This window comes from Petaurus breviceps, unplaced genomic scaffold, assembly GCF_028583685.1.
Source record: "Petaurus breviceps papuanus isolate PSGF00001 unplaced genomic scaffold, PetGlider_PUasm1.0 188, whole genome shotgun sequence".
NCBI lineage: Eukaryota > Metazoa > Chordata > Mammalia > Diprotodontia > Petauridae > Petaurus > Petaurus breviceps.
Window position 1 is genome coordinate 11,810,415 of NW_027185804.1, and position 20,639 is coordinate 11,831,053.

Sequence of the window (20,639 nt, forward strand, 5' to 3'; positions counted from 1 at the left end):
CCTCTTCTCCCTCCTCCTTGTCTTCCTTCTTTTCTTCTTCTCTTCTTCCTCCTCTTCTCCCTCCTCCATCTCTTCCTCCTCCTCCTCTTCTTTCCCCTCTTTTGTATACCTATAATTTTATCAGTGTAGGAAAATCCATCCAACAATACAGATAAGCAATTTTCCAGTGACTTACAAAGTTAAACATTTGCCTGAAAGCACTGGGATATTTAAGTGATTTTCCCAGTCTTCTACTTCAGGATGTATTAGAGGGAGGGATATGAAACCATATCTTCTTGAGTCTGAGGCAGGTCCTCTCTTCACTATGGCACGCCACGTCTGGTCAGCTCATTAACTGTCTCTGAAGGGAGTTCTTCTGACCTCTAGCCATTCCATGCCCTATAGTATAATGAATGATGCTGATTTCCGAGTCCCTCTCCCACCCCACCCATGTATCTGTTGGTGCTATGAACCACATTACCCATGCTGCCTGGTTATATGTGAAATATTATTATGCCATGTCAGGTTTCATTTCAAAACCCATAAGTATGCTTTTTAAAAAGGAAAACAAACGACTTCAACAACCAGGAGAGAAACATAAATCATATATATTTTACCATCTCCAAAGACCACTGGAAGATGAGCTTGAATATTTGAAATGCAACAAAAAGTCTCTCTGAATGAATCACCATTTGAGCTCTATTGTGCCTGAGCTGATACATGCGGCTGGGTGCTTTATAGATGAATCTCTAACAACATTAAATAAAAAAGCCAAAGCCTTTTTTTCTCATCAGGTGCTTAATCTTACATGGGTCTTTCTGAAGTACTAAATGAATTGAGTCAGACTCCACCTGTGGTTTGGGATTCCTGCCAGCAATGGGGACCTTGGCCCAATTTGTGTCTGGGGGCATTTAGGTCCTAAAATGATCAAATGTGAGATTTTGATTTATAAAGGTCAGAGAAGCAATATAGGGCATAAAGATAGGCTATATTATAGGAGGAGGCCATATGGGAGAAAAAGCCATTGGATGATAATGAGTGTGAGACAGAAAAAATTGGAGTCTGGATAGTGTGGAAAAATCAGACATGGATGGAAAAGTCAGTTTGTTCCAGACACTGGCCCCTGCTCACACCAGCTTTTTCTCACTCTACTCTATCTCATGCCTTCATGATGGTCAGTATTTGCCTGAAGATACATATTGGGATTCATTGAATATATTTGGCTTACTTTTTAAAAGTACTATATCTAGGCTTATAGCTTTTTTTTGGGGGGGGGATAAAAACACAGTAGAGACACCTATTGGAGGGAGCTTTGGACTCAAGATTATTACATGGTCCAACTAGGGAAGATCTCTGAAATGCCACAGATCCTAAAAGTGCCACATGAATCAGTATACTTGGAGGCATTTGGTGGAGTGGAAAGAATGCTGGATTAGGTGTCCAGGGATCCGAGTTCAAATCTTGTCTCTGCTTATGTGAGATAAGCTGGATAGCCAGTATGGTGAATGGCCTTGAATCTAAGTCATACAAGAAGTCAGTTGATGGAATTGGAAAAAAGAAGACTCGGAGGTATATGAGAGATGTGTTTAGTATTTGGATGGTTGTCACGTGGAAGAAAGATTAGACTTGTTTTACCTAATAAGTTAGAATGCAGAACAATGGGTTGAAGCCACAAAAAAAGCAAAATTAGACTTGGTTTCAGGAAGAAGAAAAAGTTCCTAATAGTTATAACTGTTCCAAAATAGAGGGGACTGTCTTGAGAGATGATGAGTTCCCCTTCTTTAAAAGGTCTTCAGGACAAAGTATGTATACACACAAACATATGTCTGGCAAGTTTTGGTGGGCATTGAAATATGCCTTGAAATACTTTGCTATTGAATTGAAATTCTACTAACTTGGACAAAGTCACTTGACTTACCTAAACCTCATTGTCCATATCTGTAAAATGGGATATTGGATAAGATGACCATGAAGGTTGCTGGCAGCTCTAGATCCAAGATCCTGTCATCATAAGACTGTTGCTATTATAGTATTTGGGGGCAAACCTAAGAAAACTTGCTTATTTTAATAAATTGGTGATTTCATTGATGAGTATGACTTAGGTACTTTCTCCAGTAGTATGGATCACAACTCACCCTGCATGAGTTCCATGTATGTCCTTCCATAAATCTTTCCCAGAGAATCTGGATTATAATATGTTGTTTTTTAAATTCTGGATACTACTTCCACACATGCACTGTCTGTTTTTTCCGTTTTTTCTGCATGACCACTTATTTGTTTAAGACAAATGATGTCTTTTATAACATGTTTCCCATGCCAGTTGGTATTGAATAGTACAACATAGCCTATTTTCCTCACCCATAGCCTTTGGAAACTGCTGCAACTTGTATCCTCCTAAGATTGTAGTTCTACAAGATTCACAACCATAAAACATCCCTGCCATATTTTTAGAATTGATAAGACAGACATAAGCAGGGAGCATTCTGGTCACCTTCCTTCCCCACTTCCATTAAATCACATAGTACTATTTCTTCTATAGGTTTAGAGATCTTAAGTGACTTGTCTAGGATCATGCTGCCTAAGAGTTGGTAGAGTGACCTTCAGGAATATTGTAACAACAACTCCTGCATGATTCTAGAAATTCCTTTAAGGTGAATGTCTTTCTTTTTTGGATGTGAGAGGCATTATGACATAATGGATAGGGGTAGCCTTAGATCTAGGTGGGGAGGGAACCCTACCTAAGTTCAAGTCCTGCCTCGGACAGATTCTCCAAATTCTGACACTGACACTAGGTAAATTGCTTAACCTTAGTGTTCTAGGCAACTCTTTAAGATTCTAAGCTGCAGAGGTGGTGCCAATCCACATTGTTAGAGGGTGTTTTTTTTTTAACCACCATCTTGGAGTTCTCTATATAAGTGAAATCACTGGGCCAGTCCCTATACCTCCGGTATTCAAGGAGGGAGAATCTCTTGTTGAGGAACAAGTTATCCTTTCTGAATTTTGGATAAAATTCTTCTTCCTGGGATATGGATCTAACAATCTTGGGGGTATCATTCCACATAAATATACAGAGAGGGGAGGGGATGACTTAGAAGAGAGGGATGGATGAGTGGAACAAGAATTTTGAGCCTTTCCTGTAACTTTAAAGGCCAGTTGGATCCATCTGCCCTGAGTAGACTAAAACCAAAACACAAGATTTTTCCTGATATGTCTTGAATAAGTATCTTAATTTTATGCATTACTTTTAGGAAAGGAAACGCCACCATTTGGGAAAGTCCCAGTGTTCAGAATAGAAGGGCATCATTATTGAGGAAGAATCTAGGGATATAAATCCCATCTTCCATTGTATCACTGTGGGTAGTTTTCTTCTTTAAATCTTATCAACTCATGTTTTTTCTCAAGGCTTAGTTTCTCATTTATGAAAATCCCAACATCCAGTCTGATTTTCCTCTAGGTGACCTATAGATTGACAGTATTATTTGGGTCATAGGTTTTTTTTCCTTAATATCTCAGTTGTTCAAAGTTGTTCTCAATATTTTCTTGTCAAGAAATCCTCCATTTAAGGTGCTAATTCTATTTTGATTCTTAATATAATAATCCAGTATATTTCTGGAGCTCTCTCAAAAGGTTTTTTTTGTTTGGTTTTTTTTTTTTGTCTTGTGGAGGGCAATTGGGGTTAAGTAACTTGCCCAAGGTTACACGGCTAGTTTTTTTGTGTGGATGTTAAGTGTCTGAAGCCGGAACCGAACTCAGGTCCTTCCTGACTCCAGGGCTGGAACTTTACTCACTGTGCCACCTAGCCGCCTTTTCAAAAGTTTTATTGAAACTATTTGCAGGGCAGAAACTTTCACCAAGGACTTTCAGGATAATTTATATTAATTTTTAGCAATTGCCCAGTTAATGACATTCCCATTTAGAAGTTAAATTTATTGCCAGTTCCTTACTTTCTTCTTGCTAGTTATCTCAAGTCCCCCATTTGCCAACTTTGTCCCCATCCCGTCCCAGTTCTCCATGCTTTCGTTATTATCTCTGATAGCCAAGTGATGAAACTGTGCAAAGAAAAATTGTGTCAGGCTAATTTTCTAATATATTAGTCAACATATATGCTTTATTTGGAGGCACTCTTCTGCCTGGATCTATGCCAGTAAATAGTTAGTTATGCAAGAAACAGAATTGCTAAAGCCACCAACTGGAAAACCTATTAAAAAGGGGCAGTCAGCAGCGTAGCAGTGATGTGCCTCTGTGGTCTCCCAGGTGACTTAGAGGAGCACTGATTGGATAAACAAATGTAGCGAATTCTCCCTGGAGTTTCTCGTCCTTCCCCACATCTGCTTTTTGAAAATATATATTTTTTCCAAGGGCCTCAAAATCCCCCATAACAAGGTGATGGCTTACATGGTTCAGAATCAAATAAGCTCGTTACAGATGAGTCACTCCTTCAAATCTGGCCAGGCCAAGGCCTTTGAACAGCTGTCTGGTGGCCTGAGGGAAATGAGCCTATGGATTCAGCCTGGTTATGAGTTGTCAAGTGTACACAGTCCAGAAGTGGCCATCCATGTTGATAACCTTGCTGGCAGCTGCTGCCAACTAGCTAAAGATTAAACCTTTTCTGAGGCAAGCCTGAAAGGGTTCTTCATTTTTAAACGAGTCAAAGAAATATAGATTTCAAGTCAAAAGGGACCTTCAAAGTCATTTATTTCATCCCCCTCATTTTATAGATGGAGAAACTGAGGCCTAGAAAGGTTAATTGACTTGACCATGATCACACAGAGCCAACCCATCTCTCTTCAGTTCGAGGCATTATGGAATGGTCTGGAGAAGGGGTTGTTAATCTTTTATTGTGTCAGTGATGTCTGTGAACCCTTTCTCAGAATGATATTTTCAAATAATTGAAAGAGATGCTAAGTTTTCTTAGAGGTCACTGAAAATAAAGATGTACTAGTTTCTCATCTAGTTCATAGACTCCTCGAAATCTTTTGTTGTACCCCTTGGGGAGGGGAATGGAAATCAATTGATACTGGGTTTAGAACCTGTTGTCTTAGGTCCAGGGAAAAGTCAGGGGGAGTTTGTGTTATGGCTATGCAACTTTATCAATAAAATCCAACTTTATTCTCTTGCCCTTTGTGAAGGGGCACATCAATGAATTTACTGTAAGAAACCTGGCACGCTTCCTATCCCCTACATAAAGTTATACAATGCTTTCCTTTCCATGCGTTTATGAGGGCCCTGTGCCCCTACTGAATGCAAATCATTTGATGATAGCTTTGAAATAATTTTAAAATAATAACCTACAAACTTGATTTCATGTCCTATCCTCTTCAATCCTATCTGGCTCTATCTAGGGCATAGGGTCTAGTGGGTGGGAATAGAGCTTATTTTTTTTATGCTGGAATCAGAGTATTTGAGATGAAAGGATGGGATTTTGCTGTAAGTAGTAGAATAAGACTTACAAATATGAAGCCACGAACCAAGAACACCAGATATCATCCTGGCCATTTGGTCCATTGGGGAGCTCTTTCAGAAGTCAATAACTATGTGAAAAGGCTTTAACTTAATTAAGGTTCAGGAGGCGACTCAATAAAGGGTAGACCTATGCAGTTGACTCAAAGAGTGGCATTGAGAGAGTTCAGCATTTGAGGACATTCTGATGTTTCTCTCTTTTCCTGGATGTCCCAAGTCAGTCTTTTAGGTTGCTAGGCTAGGTGCCATGCCAGCTCTAGGTTTCATTTTCCTTAACGAGCTGCAGGTAACATCAAAAAGAACATCAAAGCAAATGAATGATGACAGATATCATGTAAAAATGCCTACACTCTGCGAAGTTGGTATTATTTAATTTAATGTGTTGGATGGGCCATTATGCCAGAAGTTTCTGGCCCTAAACTGTAAGTTCCTCTCCTCTTAAAAATGGCATATCTGTAGATGTCTGAATGAGACAGAATAAAGTAGGCTAAATAGAATCCATTTTTGTAGTCAGAAGATCTGGAGTGAAATCTCAGCTCTTTTACTTACTACTTATTTATGAAATGGGGCGAGGCATTACCCCGAGGATTTCAGTTTCCTTAGTCATAAAGTGAGGAGGCTTAAGAGTTAGGACCCCCAAAAGATCATGACAGTTCTGAGATTTCAAGTCTTCTATATCTGTTAAAAAAATTCTGCACTTTTCAAATGTAGGAAGAAGCCACGAGTGAGTAGCAGTTTGTCTGGAAAAAAAAGAAAACAAATCAACAAACAAACAAGCTAGTGGTGTTTATGGAACACAAGTTCAATATGAAACAGTGGTATGATATGGCAGATGAAACAGCTCATGTGATTTCAGACTACAGGAATAGAGAATGAGTTTCCAACACTCTCATCTGGTCAGATCACATTTGGTGTATTACTTTTGGTTCTGGCTGCCACAATTTAGTAAGGATATCGATAAGCTGGACACTATACAGAGAAGGACAATGAAAACAGTGAAAGGTGTGAGCCCATGTCTTATGGGGGCTGGTGATATTTAGGCTGAACAGAAGACATGAGATTAGAATATGCTAGCTCTCTTCAAGTTTGTGAAAAGCTTTTATGTAGAAAATGGATTAGATATATTCTGTTTTGTTCTAGAGGGCAGAATGGGGACCAGTGCGGGGTAGTAGCCAAGATATAAATTAAAGTTTAGTGTCTGGGAAATTTTCCTAATAAATAGAAAATGGAATGGACAGAGTGGTTGATTGACCTAGTGGATGACTATTGCTTGGGTTTGTTAATGAAGGGGTTTCTTTCAGATGTAGATCGGACAGCAGATGCCTACTGCTGTCCCTTGCAATCCTGAAATTCATTGATTCAGAGGATCGTGAAATTCTTTCACCCTTGTGGTGCTAAGACTTCACACAAAGGAAATTCTCTCTCAGGAATGGGTGACTAACAGGAGCAAAATAAGCATTATATTACTGAGGGATAACAGCTAGCTTCAGTAGATCTTGAAATGTAGCAGTCTAAGTGAAATCTTCAAGTTGAAATCTTATTAAATGTGCCAGTGAAACTTGTTTAAGATAATTTCATGGGGGCTGGTAGGTGGCGCAGTGAATAGAGCGCTGGCCCTGGAATCAGGAGGACCTGAGTTCAAATTTGACCTCAAACACTTCACACTTACAAGGCGTGTGACCTTGGGCAAGTCATTTAACCCCAATTTCCCTGCCTTCCCCCCTCCAAAAAAAAAAAAAAGAAAAAATAATTCCATGGAGAATTTTGCATACCTTGTTTGTACTCCGTGGTTTACCTGTTGTTTCCCCCATTAGGCTATGAGCTCCTTGAGATCGGGGACTATCTTTTGCTTTTTGTCATATTTCCACTGCTTAGTACGATGCTTGGAATGTTGTGGGAGCTTCCATATGTACAGACCATGAGGCCTTTGGACAGAATATTTGATACTTCTGACCTAGTGCAGAGAAAGTCCATGACTTGTAGTCTGGCATTCAATCTGCCATGCCATGCTGCCACTCTAGGCTTTGGAGATCACATTAGGGTTGATCTGACCAGGGCAGAACATCGTGGTCCTGGCATGGGATAGCAGAAACATCATTAGGGTGAAGATAGCAGAGTTGAGCCTGAGTGCTTTCCCTGCTCATTTAATTAGTACAGTAACTAAATTCCTTTAACTTTGTTACCCACTGAGGTTCCCCTGCATTGGCACCGTATATATCTTGTTTGAACAATTTTCCCCCGTTCTTTCTCTCTCCTTTTAACGTTGGTTGGACACCAGGGACCACGTTTCTACCTTTCCTTTTGTCCCCAGTGTTTAGTGCAATGCCTAGAACATAGTAAACATTTCATAAATTTTGACTAAATTATTGATACTTACACAAGCTATCTTCATAGGGTTGCTGTAAGAAAAGGTCTTAAAATGCAATATAATTTGAATGCTTAAAAAAAATCAGCCCATTGTGCTGAAAGCCGTGCTGGAATTGAAGAGACTTATGCTTTGATCTTACCTCTGATACTTATCAATATGTAACTACAGATAAGTCACCTAAATTCACCAAGATTTAGTTTTCTTATCTGTCAGAAGTACATAATAAGTCATCTACTACCTACCTCTGAGGTAGTTTTATGAGGATTCAAAGAAATGATGTATGTAAAGGGGTTCATAAACCTTAAAATATGTGTCACATTATCACAATTATAACTTTTCTTTAGTTCATGACTTATCAAGGCCAAAGAAGTTACCATTTGGTAACTAGCCTACTAGGGATGAACCTCTCTCTACTTAACTTGAAGGGTCTGCAGACAAGAAAGTCAGTCTATAGATATCTAAAGTTGGTTCACCAGCCTAAGGTGACCCATTAGGTTATAAGTTGTGTTTATATCCACTGACTCATAAAACTAGCTAAATATTTGTTGTCATTTATGAATTTTATTTAAAAGCAAGAAGTTCAGATTGATGTTCAAATCTTAGCTGAAACTCCACAAATTATTTTTTTCTCTCTTTACAAGAAACTACCAAGATCTAATTCCCACCTATGTGCCTCAAAAAATGTTTTGGGACTTTTTTGTGGGTCCCCAAATATTTAAATATCATTGCCAATAAGACCCCTGGCTGGTCAATTCTTTCTTTCTTTTGAAAAGACAATTTATGAAATAAAACAAGCATTACCATTACATAGTAGAATTTTTTTTAATGCACATGAAACTGCAGATCTATTGTGTACAATTTGCTATTCCTTTTAAATATATAATAAAGTTATCATGTAAATTTCTTTTTTTCAATTTTTTCCTCCCCCAACATAGAAATTTCTACTATTAGATACGTGTGTGTGTGTGTGTGTGTGTGTGTGTGTGTAAAATCATTCTCTATCTACTTCTACTTATCATTTCTTCCTCTGGATGCAAATAGCATTTTCCTTCATAGGCCCTTTGTAGTTAATTTGGGTACTTACAATAGTCAAAATGACTTAGTCACTCAAAGTTGTCATTAAAACAGTACTGTATTGTGGAACTGAATGATTTAAACTAAAAGTAAATAAATAAATAATTTAAAAACAGTACTGTTATTACTGCATACAATGATCTCTTGATTTTGCTTTTCATTATTTAGTGCAAGTCTATTCATTGTTCCTAAAATCAATGAGTTCATTTTTTTATAGCCCAGTAGTATCCCATCACATTCACATAGAACAACAACTTGTTGAACTATTCTTTCAATTAAGGGGTCAAAACAATGTGTCCCCATTGTTTGGATGTTACATGAAGAAAACCAGGTTTCTGGCAAGTTGGCTGTGTGTTGCCCCCTTTGAATACCCTGTTGGAAGGAAACTGATGTCATTGCTTCTTTATTTACCTCCTCCTCCACTTCTTCCCCTTCCTTTTCTTTCTCTTATTTATTTTCCTCTTTAATTTCCTTTACCCCTTCTTTTTTCCTTCCCTATGATGTTTTTTTAATTGTGGAATTAAAAAAATACTTCCTTTTAGAGAAAGAAAGGAATGAGTTTCCTAAGTACACACTCTACCTGTTTTAATCCTCAGCAGCCAAACCCAGGGATTTTAGAGCATGTCATGATGACGATCTTTAGAGATACATAGTCAACCAGCCAATTCTTTCCTACCTCCTTTGCAAAGTGTAGGTTTTCAAAGTGACCTCTAGAGTTGTTATTATTGTTCAGTCATTTCAGTCATGTCTGACTCTTTATGACTGCATTTGGAATTTTCTTGGCAAAGATGCTGGAGTGGTTTGCCATTTCCTTCTCCAGCTCACTTTATAACTGAGAAAACTGAGGCAAACAGAGTTAAGTGACTTGCCCAGGGTCACATAGCTAGTAAGTCTCTGAGGCTGGATATGAACTCAGTTCTCCCTGACACCAGGGCTGACCCTCTATTCACTTTGCCACCTATCTGGTAATCCTACTACTAGAATAGATATCATCTAATTTTCAACAGGGACTACAGCCAGAATCTATTTTTACTTACTCCCAATTACCAGTTATTTCAATTCTCATAAGGAAAGCCTGAGAAAGGCACTTAAAGATTCCTCCCCTCCCCCATTAAGAATAGTGAATTGTACTGGAATATCCCATTATAAGATCCCAAAGGATGTGTCATAGGATTGCTGAATGACTGTACAGTAATTTGCATCATGTCTGTGGGAATGCATACTATATCTGCTTTATCAGCAGTCTATTGTGGGCAAAATGAGCCCCTCTGTGATAGCATTTTGCAGCATATAGAGTAAAACATGTCTTAGTAAAAAAGACACGTATAGTTGTACCTATTCCCTTGATTTTTCTAGGCAAAACTTTTCTGTGGATGGTGGACATGTGATAAATATTAATTAGCACATATCAAAACCATGGGCCCAACTCTCCTTGGCTTTGGGGTTTTGAAGACTCCTCTGTTTTTAAGAGGGAAATGTCAAAGCAAGACTGCCTCCCTACTTCTTGGGTTCTTGGCAGTTATGTCCTAACTCACATTTTTCTAAAAATGTTTTTGTTTGTTTGAGAATCAGTCCCATGCAGGTACTGTTTTACACTTCAGTTTTTGCTCTTAATGTGTCAAATTAATTTTGGTCTCTTTAAAGAGGCCTTGTCATCTGTTTTATTCCAAATTTATTGTTCTCTTGACTAGTCATTGGGGTGCTTGACTGATAGGTCTCTTTCTGGTTCTTCTCTCCTTCAGATATTGATGAGTGTGCCGCTAAGATGCATTATTGCCACGCCAACACGGTGTGTGTTAACCTGCCGGGATCGTATCGTTGTGACTGTATCCCAGGATATATCCGTGTAGATGATTTCTCATGTACAGGTGAGTCTTAAGCAGTCATGGAACAATGCTATAGTGGTGGTGTTTGAGATTATGTCTTGCTGATTTTATATCTACATTTAGAATCAAGTTCCCACTAAATTGTCATCTACTTGATTCATTCTATCGAACTCTTCTGGTACACAAATTCCCATATTTACATGAATATTTAGCTTCCTGAATTTCTTCCTTCTCTTTGCAGTTTATGTGCAAAACAAACCAATATTTACTTCTGACTTTTTGGATTATCAGTATTGTTTTGCAAGAGCAACCATAGCTGCCTGCAGATAGGCCTGGAGGTTTAAGATGTTAGATTGTTTTGTTGTCATAGGAAGATAAATTATATTTTACTTTCTTTTTCATAACAATTCATTTTTGGTTTTCCTTTTAAAAATGAAATAATAGGAATCAAAAACTTACATATCATGGAGAGTGGAGAACAACAAAGGGGAAAGATGAAAGGTTCAGTAAATATAGCCCATTATTTCTTGGCTTTTCCATCTCCTTCCTTTTTCCCAAAAGCTACCAATGTTGATTTCAGATTGTAGTGATTAGTGGTCACCACTACAAGTCGCGTTTGGTGCCCCTAATTTGAAGGTATTATTTATTTTCAAGGCCTGAAGTCAAGAAAACTCATCTTTCTGAGTTCAAATCCAGCCTGAGACAATTACTAGCTGTGGGACTCTGGGCAAGTCACTTCACCCTGTTTGCCTCACTTTCCACATCTGTAAAATGAACTGGAGAAGGAAATGACAAAACATTGCAGTATCTCTGCTAAAAAACAAAAACCCAAATGAGTCACAAAGAGTTCGACGCAATTGAAAGGATTGAGTGATTTATTTTTAACTCTGTGAAGAAAGCCAAGATAAAGGAGTCAGAGTAGCAGAAATGATGTCTTTTCCATAGGTTGTGGTTTGCCTTCATTAAGCTCAAGTCAATTTAAGACACATTCATTAACTGCCTTCTACATTCCAATAGTGTGCTAATCTCAATCTCCAAATGTCAAACCTTATTTTCTATTCATTTTATCCCTAGCACTAGGCATAGTGACTGGAATATCTTTCCTATTTAACAAATGTTATTGATGGACTGACTGAAACTTGAAAGCAAAGCAGAAACACAAACTTTTAATCACTTTTCACCAATTTCCTGAATCCATGTATCTTTCATTGAAATAAAAATATTGGCATAACTATACACCATCTTCACATTTTCTGTTGCAGTTTTTATACTAAAGATTTTTTTTTTACTGTGAACCATGATTTAAAGAATGCATGGACTTTCTAAAAGAAGAATTTTCTTTATTCGCAAAGAGAAATGCTTTGTGACTTTACATCTGATTGTTTTGTAATTGGATGTATTCACTGTCCAGCAAATGAATGATGGGTGGGCGGAGGGTCTGGTTAAGAATTCCAGTAAGTAATCAAAGTTTCTGAAAGGTCATAGTAAGTGTTCAATGCAAGTATTTTTATGATTTCTTCCTTTCTTCTTCATTTTATAATTAACACACCTGGGAAGTATATAGGATATATGTGAATACCATTTATGTGATGCCATCTCTGAGACCTGAGCATTTGGGTAGTAGAAGTGTCTTTTGGTTCCCTGTAAGAACTTCAGATAAACACAGTCCAAACAAGAAATGACAACATAGGTGAATATAATCTTGTTCTAAACTATAAAGGTTGACAATACCGTAATATCCCTATGTAATATGAAGCTTGACTCTCTGCTTCAGGTCATACTGAAACTTGTATGTCTAATGATTCTCCTCATTATCAAGAAATCAACTAGATGAGGGTTTTCTTGAGAATCCGGAATTTTTCTAGAGATCCACAAGTACCAAGGCATTCAAGATTTGAAGAAAAACTGGCCACTTACAGCCTGGAATGTCTCTGGTTCTTTGGAGGTTTTTTAGACTGATTCCTTTTGGTTTTGTTCAGTTATTTCAGTCATGTCAGACTCTTTGTGATGCCATTTGGAGTTTCCTTAGCAAAGATACTGGAGTGGTTTGCCATGTCCTTCTTGGGCTCATTTTACAGATGAGAAACTGAGACAAATAGCATTAAAGTGACTTGCTTAGGGTCACAGAGCTAGGAAGTGTCTGAGGCTGGATTTGAACTCAGGAAGATGAGTATTCCTAATTCCAAGCTCAGTCTTCTATCCACTGTGTCACCTAGCTGCCTTGAGAATAATGTTTAAGGTTAGATTATAGATTCAGTCCTTCTAGTCCTTCTACTCCACGCCTTCTTTTTAGAGGTAAGAATCCTGAGGCCCAGACAGGTGAAATGATTTCTCCAAGGTCACATAAGTAGTAAATATCAGGGGCAAGATTTAAACCTGGGTCTTTGACTACAAAAATATTTTTCTTCATACTCAGCCATGAGATTCATCTTTGCAAAAAGGGCTCCCTTCCCAATGTTGTCATGAAGTGATAATCACCCGGGTCTCCACTAGGAATAGTGGATTTACTATGGCCTATCTTGTAACAGTAAGGTAACTTTTTAGATCACACATTTCTTCAGAATAGCTTAATGAGAGATTTTAGTACACTCTGTTATACACTTTGAATGACTTTTTCATGAACCAGAATGCTAGTGGATTAAGTAGTTCCAGCTGCTCTACTCCCACACCACCAACTGGGGTCAATGTGAGACAAGATGCTATGGACCAGACCCAGGGCAGTTTGAGTTGACTTTGCTCTCAAGTAAATTGACCTGAAATTGAGTTGTTGTCCCTCTAGGCATATGAGGAGTCTTTGTCTTGAGTGGGAAGCTACTGAGACCCTCATGATGCTTTTGAGATGCTTTTACTTAAGGGTCATAGATCATGTTTTTACCCAAGTGATTGTTTCTCTGAACCAACAGACTTCTACCAGTCCTGTGTACCATATAGGGAACCCCCCCCCCTCCTTGGAATAGGCTTTGTCCTTTTTTGTATGTCCTTATATTTAGTATCTCACCATTGATAGTCTTCAAGTCTTTAACTCAAAGACTTCTCTAGACTATGAACAAAATCAATTACTTAGTGTTTACTACCACTACCCTGAGGACTTCAATCCAAATACTTCAATGACAAACCTTCTCTTTGTTCCATTTTGGATGAGGAAGTCTTTGTACCATGACTTGATAGACATATTTTGGATGTAGGAGCTGATTTGCAGTTCCTCCTACCAATTTAATAACTTTATTTTAACTTTTCAGGTAAGAAATACAAAAGAAGGGAAAAAAATGGGCAGTATATTGCCATAGGGCATTAACCTAAAGTTCTCGCTTTATGCAAATTCAAATTCTCTGGCAGACAGGGCCCTGGCCCAGGTTCAACTCCCAGAAGCAGCAGCAGGGGCACTGCCCATGCTAGGGGTCCTCTGCTCCAGGCACCATTCTGGCTACAGGGCACAGAACCCTGGATGGGAAGGCCCACAGCAGAGCCCAACCGAGAGGGGGAGGTTTGAGGTCTGTTGTCTGCATAATGGTCTACTTAAAGTAAAGCAAGAACTGGCTGGATTCTCAGTCTTTGACAGAGATACAAATTGGAATCACTTAGGCTATATGGAAGTGACTCTGAAGATTTCCTAGGAATACTCAACCAGTGTAAAGTCATTGTTGCTGTTTGCCTTTTGTTCTCAAAGAGGATATCTGGAGGGTGATTGATGCCTTGCCTTTCAAGTGAATTGGATTTAAATGAGGCAGAGCTGTGCAAAGTCATCAGCATCACTCTTTCCTCTAGAGTCATCAGAATCCAGTGGCAAGACATAGGTCAGGGTGACTAGAGATGACCCTAGATGCAGAGGGAGACCTTGGTCTTTTTCAACTAAGGTCTTTCCCAGGTCTCAGTTTGTTTGAGGCAAAGCCCATTCAGTAATTAAAATCTAGATAAGAACTGAGGTAAAAGATGACCTAGTTTGCTTTGGTAAAAGAATCTATCTGGGAGGGGAAGACCCTCAGGATTTCTGACTAGAACAGAAACAATTGCTATTTATACTCATTCAGAGCCATCAAAACCCAAACAATGAGCCTGTGTAAAGTCACAGAGGTGGGAACTGGGAGATGGAGGGTCATGTGTGTGGAAGAGAGAGACCACCAGTTACTAGGTGTCTTAATGTTCCAGCACTTGGAATTTATGTGACCTAATCTCTACAGGAAGTAACTTTTTAGAGGCCAAAGAACATTTTCCCCCCTTTTGTATATATTGGAGGAAAGAATGAAAACTGACATCAGTCAAATGAAGAGTTAATGTTGTTAGTTATGTGTGAGCAAAAGCTTACCCTGATGCAATTTCTTCGAAACAATGTAAATTGCCTGCCAATAACCTTTTCAATTTTCCCAATGAGCCATTCATAAAATCTCCGATGAATTTACATTAAGAGAAGTGGGCAGGAACCAGATAGTCATCAAGTCTGGGAGAAGTGGCAGGCACTTCTGAAATCCCCTTTCCAGCTCCCATGTGTGTAGAATCCGCTTTTCAGGGGGTTTATCTTCAGTGATAAAAGGGCTCAATTATGGTGGGATGCAAGAGGGTTGAGGGAAGAGGAGAGGAGAACCTTTCAGCTTTTTCCCCACCCATGAAAGCTTTACCTGGTTCAGATTAAAATGGAGTTTTCTCTCTCTGGAGGAAAAAGTGTTTCAAGGAGTTCAACAGAATAATGATTACCAGGACGTAGATAGCATCTAGTAAGAGAGTCATTGGCCTTAGGGTTGTTTAGCAACAATATCTTTTCTTGACACAACAACACATCTTATGAGGCTTATAACATCTTTTTGGAATGTTCTCCTTGCCCTTTGAGAGGGGCTAATCCAAAGCAATCGACCCACAGTTGTTCACCGGTATTTTTGGATCCTAATTCATGTATATGTCTAAATCACTTTCCCTGTTCTTCATCTTCCATGAACTTTGAAGCAGGAGGGAGGCCCAGAGATTGCATTTTTTAGGAGACTCCATTTTTTCCCTGAACAGAATTTTGCTCTTGGGTTTTATGAACCTATTACCTTGGTTAGCCTTTGATTCTCATGCTTTCCTCTGCTTAGCCTGAGTGTTGAAACTTCTGGCGAGAAAGTATCCTTCGGCATTCAAACAGTTTAGGAAGCACAATTGTGATTTACAGCAAAAATGAGAAACAATACAACAGATACTTGACAGTAATTGGTGAACATTCATTTTTATGCCAGAAAATTCCCATAAAGGGAAGAAATAACAGGCACAAGTGAGTAAGTGACCTAACAAATATTCTGTGTGGTTTTCCTTGCCTTGCTAAAAGTGTGTGTGCGTGTGTGTGTGTGTGTGTGTGTGTGTGGATGCTAGGAGGAAAATTTGGGGGAAGCCTGTGCTTGATTTACTCTAAGGAAGTTTTCATCAAAAAAGTAATACTCTGACAATTCAGCTCAAGGAAAAAAAGCACTGATTTTATTGAAAAGAAGTTTATATAGCAGTTTAAATTCTTTGGAAAAGGATGCAAGATGTTTGGAATTTAAAAAAAAGTTTTATAAGGCAAACAAATCCAAGATTTAGTCAAAGAACTTGTACATAATAAACAGTGATTCTAGAAACTCACATTTCCATAGAATTTTATGTTTTCAAGGCATTTTCACACATATTACTTGATGGGTAATAAAAATGTTTTGCAAACTTAAGTCATTCCATGAATATATATGTCATTTACTATTAATGATATTACTACTACAGCTACTACTACTACTAAATATTTGGTCCTTCCAGCCACATTGTGGTGTAGGCAACACAGATAAATATCATTGTTCCAGATAGGCCTGCATCTAATAGTGCATTTGTTGGGTTTACTGAATACTTGTCTCTTGTGTGATTATCTTGAGGTCCTTGTGTTCTCGCTTGTCTAGTTGATTACAATGAACAACTTTTCTACTTTTTTAACCAGTAAAGTTTTGATGATTACTCCTTAAAAACATAGATTGAGACGTGACAGTTCTGGTCTCTCTTATTCTTACTTAAAAAAATTTCCTTGAGGAATTTTATTTTTTATTCCTTCAAATTAATTTTCTTATCATTTTGTGTAGTTTTTTTAGGAAAACCCCTTGGCAGTATGATTGACTTTACATTAAATTTCTAAATTAATTTTGGCTTTATTATAATTTTTATTCCATTGGTGTGATTCAGTCATGAACAATGTCTACCTCTCCAATTGTTTTCTTCATTTCTGTAAAGAATATTTTCTAGTCTTAGTTACGTATGTCCTGGATTTGTCTTAATAAGTCAATTCACAAATATTTTATGCATTGAATTTTATATGTGGAATTTCTCTACCTTCTCCTGATTAGTGAGTTTCATTAGCAATAAAATCGTTGACAATTTGGGGGGGGGTGATTTTATATCTTTTCTTTTATAGATTACAACAGATGCAATATGTCTATATCTATATATCACAAGGTTGGATGGTCACCCTATTCATTAATATGTGTGTCTGGAACCAAAAACACAAATAGTAAATGAGTTCAGGCCAGAATTAAACAGAAGGAAATTCTCTCAGAAATGAAGGACTATTACTTAGTGCTAATATTCTACCTAAGTCATGAAATGGGTATGAGACATGGAATATAACAGTCCTCGTACATTTAAAAATTAATTTAAAATTAATATCACACTACCAATGTTTTTACATTAGCAATGGAAAGACCTATGGTGGATGTGGCCAGATTACAAGATATAACTAATGGGGTACTTAAAAGATAAATGAGTGAAAAAAAAAATCTCAATATGCAAATACCTGAGAGAAAAAGGAGATGAGCAGTTTAAGTGGCGAGAATGAGAAGCAGGCTTTGGGAACAGCCCAGGTGCTCCCGCTGCATCCTCCTGCTCTCAGGAGAAAGTGAGTCAGGTCTTGAGCCCGCTGAGGCTGCCCCTCTCTTGCAAACTTATGGGATATCATTGACAAGAGGATGGGCAGGCATGGCTTGGCTATGATCAGCACCAATGGAAAGCACTTCTCATTTGATGTGAACGCAGATCTATTTGTGTATTATTTGTCCTGCTGCTTTTCTGAAGCACCAATGCTGTCTGTCGTAATTAATTCCTAATGTTTGTTGGAAGAAACAGGTTAACCTACAACCAAGTTTGATATAATGGACATTTAATATTAATTATAATGTCAATAATAGTGCTTCAATACTTCAAGAATTTATGAATTCATCGATATGGATAGTCCCTTCTCTAGAGATTTATATAATTTGCAACCCCACTATAACTTACATGTTCTTCAAGGGTTATATTATTGGCAGAAAAATTAATTTCTCTGAGGTCATTCTAGTAATAGCTGACACCCATATAGCATTTTATATCCATTCATATTTGATTCTTATAATGGCACCCTGGGTATAATTTCCATGTTACAGATAAGGAATTAGAGTTATGGAGATAAGCCATGTATACAAAGTCATTTAGCTAGTAAGTGGCAGAGCGCAGATTCAAACCTAAGACCTAGGCTTCCAAATTCTAAACACTCTCTACTATATTGTAACTGCTTCCTAAGGCAGAGATCATTTTTTCCCGTTTTCCAGAGAAAAATATGGCACATTTTGTTGCTTCTTATGTCAGAGAGTGTGGAAAGAGTCATTATTTTATCCCAATGATGACCCACATTCATTTTGAGTTGGCATTGAGTTTACTTGGTACTAAAATACTTAGTCCAGAGCATGTGATACTGATATTTCCACAAGAGTCAGTGTGCTGTAGTGGAAAGAAGCCCAGTCTTCAAGCCAAGAAGACATGAGTTCAAGTCCCACTTCTGACTCCTACTGGCTACGTGACCTTGGGCAAATTACTTAACCTCTTGTTAAGGTAACTCCCCAAGGTCTGAAGTTGCCAGCTAAGTGCCAATCTATGGTGGCCAAGGTCGTTTCCAGACTTGAGTTACTTGTACCAAAAAAAAAAATCTTGGGTCTTGTCTCTTCTCAGGACTTCCACAGTATATTAGTTCTTACCAATAATCTGTATGTAGCTTGTAGTCAAATCTACATTTGCAAGTGGCTAAATTATGGCAGTGTGTGGGACGACCAGGAAGATTCAGGATGTTGGCCTCAGGGTATTGGATCTTGAGAATATTAATCCTACATTATCCTTGACCCAAATTCATCAAGCAAAGCTTGTTAATGCTTCTATAGGCTAGTATTGTTACAGCTGTGAGTGGAGAATCTTAATTAAGCCTTTTTTAAGCCCTTTTATTAAGGACATTATAGCTTCCTAAGAAATTGCAGGAATGATTCTAGCATTCCCACTTGGATTTGCTGCATGTAGGTTACCCACTGCATGCAAGGCTTCCCCTTGCCTCTTTAGATATTTCTCTATTATTTTTTTAATTCCCACCTCCAAAGGCTGATACTGATTCTTCCCTCTGAGACTGACTTAAAATCTCATTTTACAGTACAAGTGTGTTTATTTCTTTACATTTCTTTGTCATGATAAATTGTTTCTAGCACTGGTATAACAATTCCATAATACACCCAATTTTTTTCTTAGCTCATGAAGGTCTCCCTATATTTTTAATTTCTTAGTTAAATTTTTCTGTTGAAATATGACCCTCTTGAAGTTTCTCATCTGCTAATGTGTAGCATCAGTCAAAAGATTAGGCCTCTCCCAGACCTCAGCCTTTAGGTCTGGAGATAGTATGGAGCTGGGAGTCTAGCATGGGAGTCTACAGATTCCAAGATTCCAAGAAGGGAAGTTACTACTGGTGCTGGTGCTGGGTTGTGTGTACTTGTGAGTGCATGTGCATGTGTGTATGTGTGTGAATGTGTATAAATGTGTGTATGTGTAATGATAATGGAAATCTGAAGATCTTCCCTGCCCCTTGGCCCTTTGATTGGCTTAAGTGACTCTGAGAACCTTTCCTGATTTGAAAATATACTCTGCCTCCTAATAGGCTGAATGTGGGCAAATGGAGCTTGTAGTGGGAGGCTTGGTTTTCAGGAATGCACAAACCTTGTTACTTAGTGATTGGGCAGTGGGTCAAGAGGGTTGTGATGGTCTCTGACCCAGGAGAAGGCTATACATACCCTGATGTGAGGTTTTGCTTTGGGCCTCACTTTGAGAAGAGTTGTGTGATTTGGCCAGATGAGACTCTGGGCAGCCGTTAAGCCCCCTGGTTTTGAAAACCCAGATGTTGGTGCTTCACTCTCTGGTAACTAACTAGGTATGGATGTAATGGTCAGACAGCTGGAAGCCCTGTCTGTTGAACTGTGTTATTTTCTGTTGTAACTTCTGTTTGTATTCTCTGAATTTCAGTGTGCTGACTTCCCCACCTGAACTAGGTAAATGATATATGTTTGATTACTTAAAGTAAGATTGTTAACCCTTTTGAGTTGCTTTCTTTTAGAAAAGCAGATCAAAGAACCTGTGCTAGCAGCCATCCTGGGTATGCTGGGGTTCTTGCTGCTACAGTGTGTAGTGTGTGTGCATGTGCATGTGTGTGTGTACATGTGCGTGTGTGTGTGTGTGTACATGTGCGTGTGTGGTGTGTGTGTGCTTCTGGTGACTGGGAGTTGAATGCCTGAGAGTCTTCCTGTTTGTGTTTTAGTGCCCATCATATTTTGTTGAGGATTTGGAGTGGCTTCAGAGCATTTAGTGTAATCCCCCGGGCCTCAAGCAACATGTTATTTCAAAAATAAATTTGTATTGTTGCCTTTAGTTTTCATTTTACAGGAATTTCTTTGCCACATTATTCTTCATTCGCCACTGAAGTATCAGAACTACAAGATATCCTAGTCCTTGAGCAGTCAGTGAAAGTAAATGATGTGCACGGAGTCCATAGTGAATAATTGGTAGACCCTAGAGTGGAGGTTCTTCATCTTAATAAATCCGTCCTTCCTTCCTTCCTTCCTTCCGTCCTTCCTTCCTTCCTTCCTTCCTTCCTTCCTCCCTCCCTTCCTTCC

General features: G+C 38.4%; 1 protein-coding gene across 2 annotated transcripts in view; it reads left to right on the forward strand.

The window, feature by feature from the left end:
* The window catches only part of NELL1 (neural EGFL like 1), a 922,880-nt gene that overhangs the window by 437,349 nt on the left and 464,892 nt on the right, over positions 1 to 20,639 (forward strand). For both annotated transcript variants that reach the window (XM_069091288.1, XM_069091290.1), the window contains exon 13: positions 10,624 to 10,749. In XM_069091288.1, coding sequence (XP_068947389.1) covers positions 10,624 to 10,749 — 126 coding nt within the window. The remainder of the gene's footprint in view (positions 1 to 10,623; positions 10,750 to 20,639) is intronic.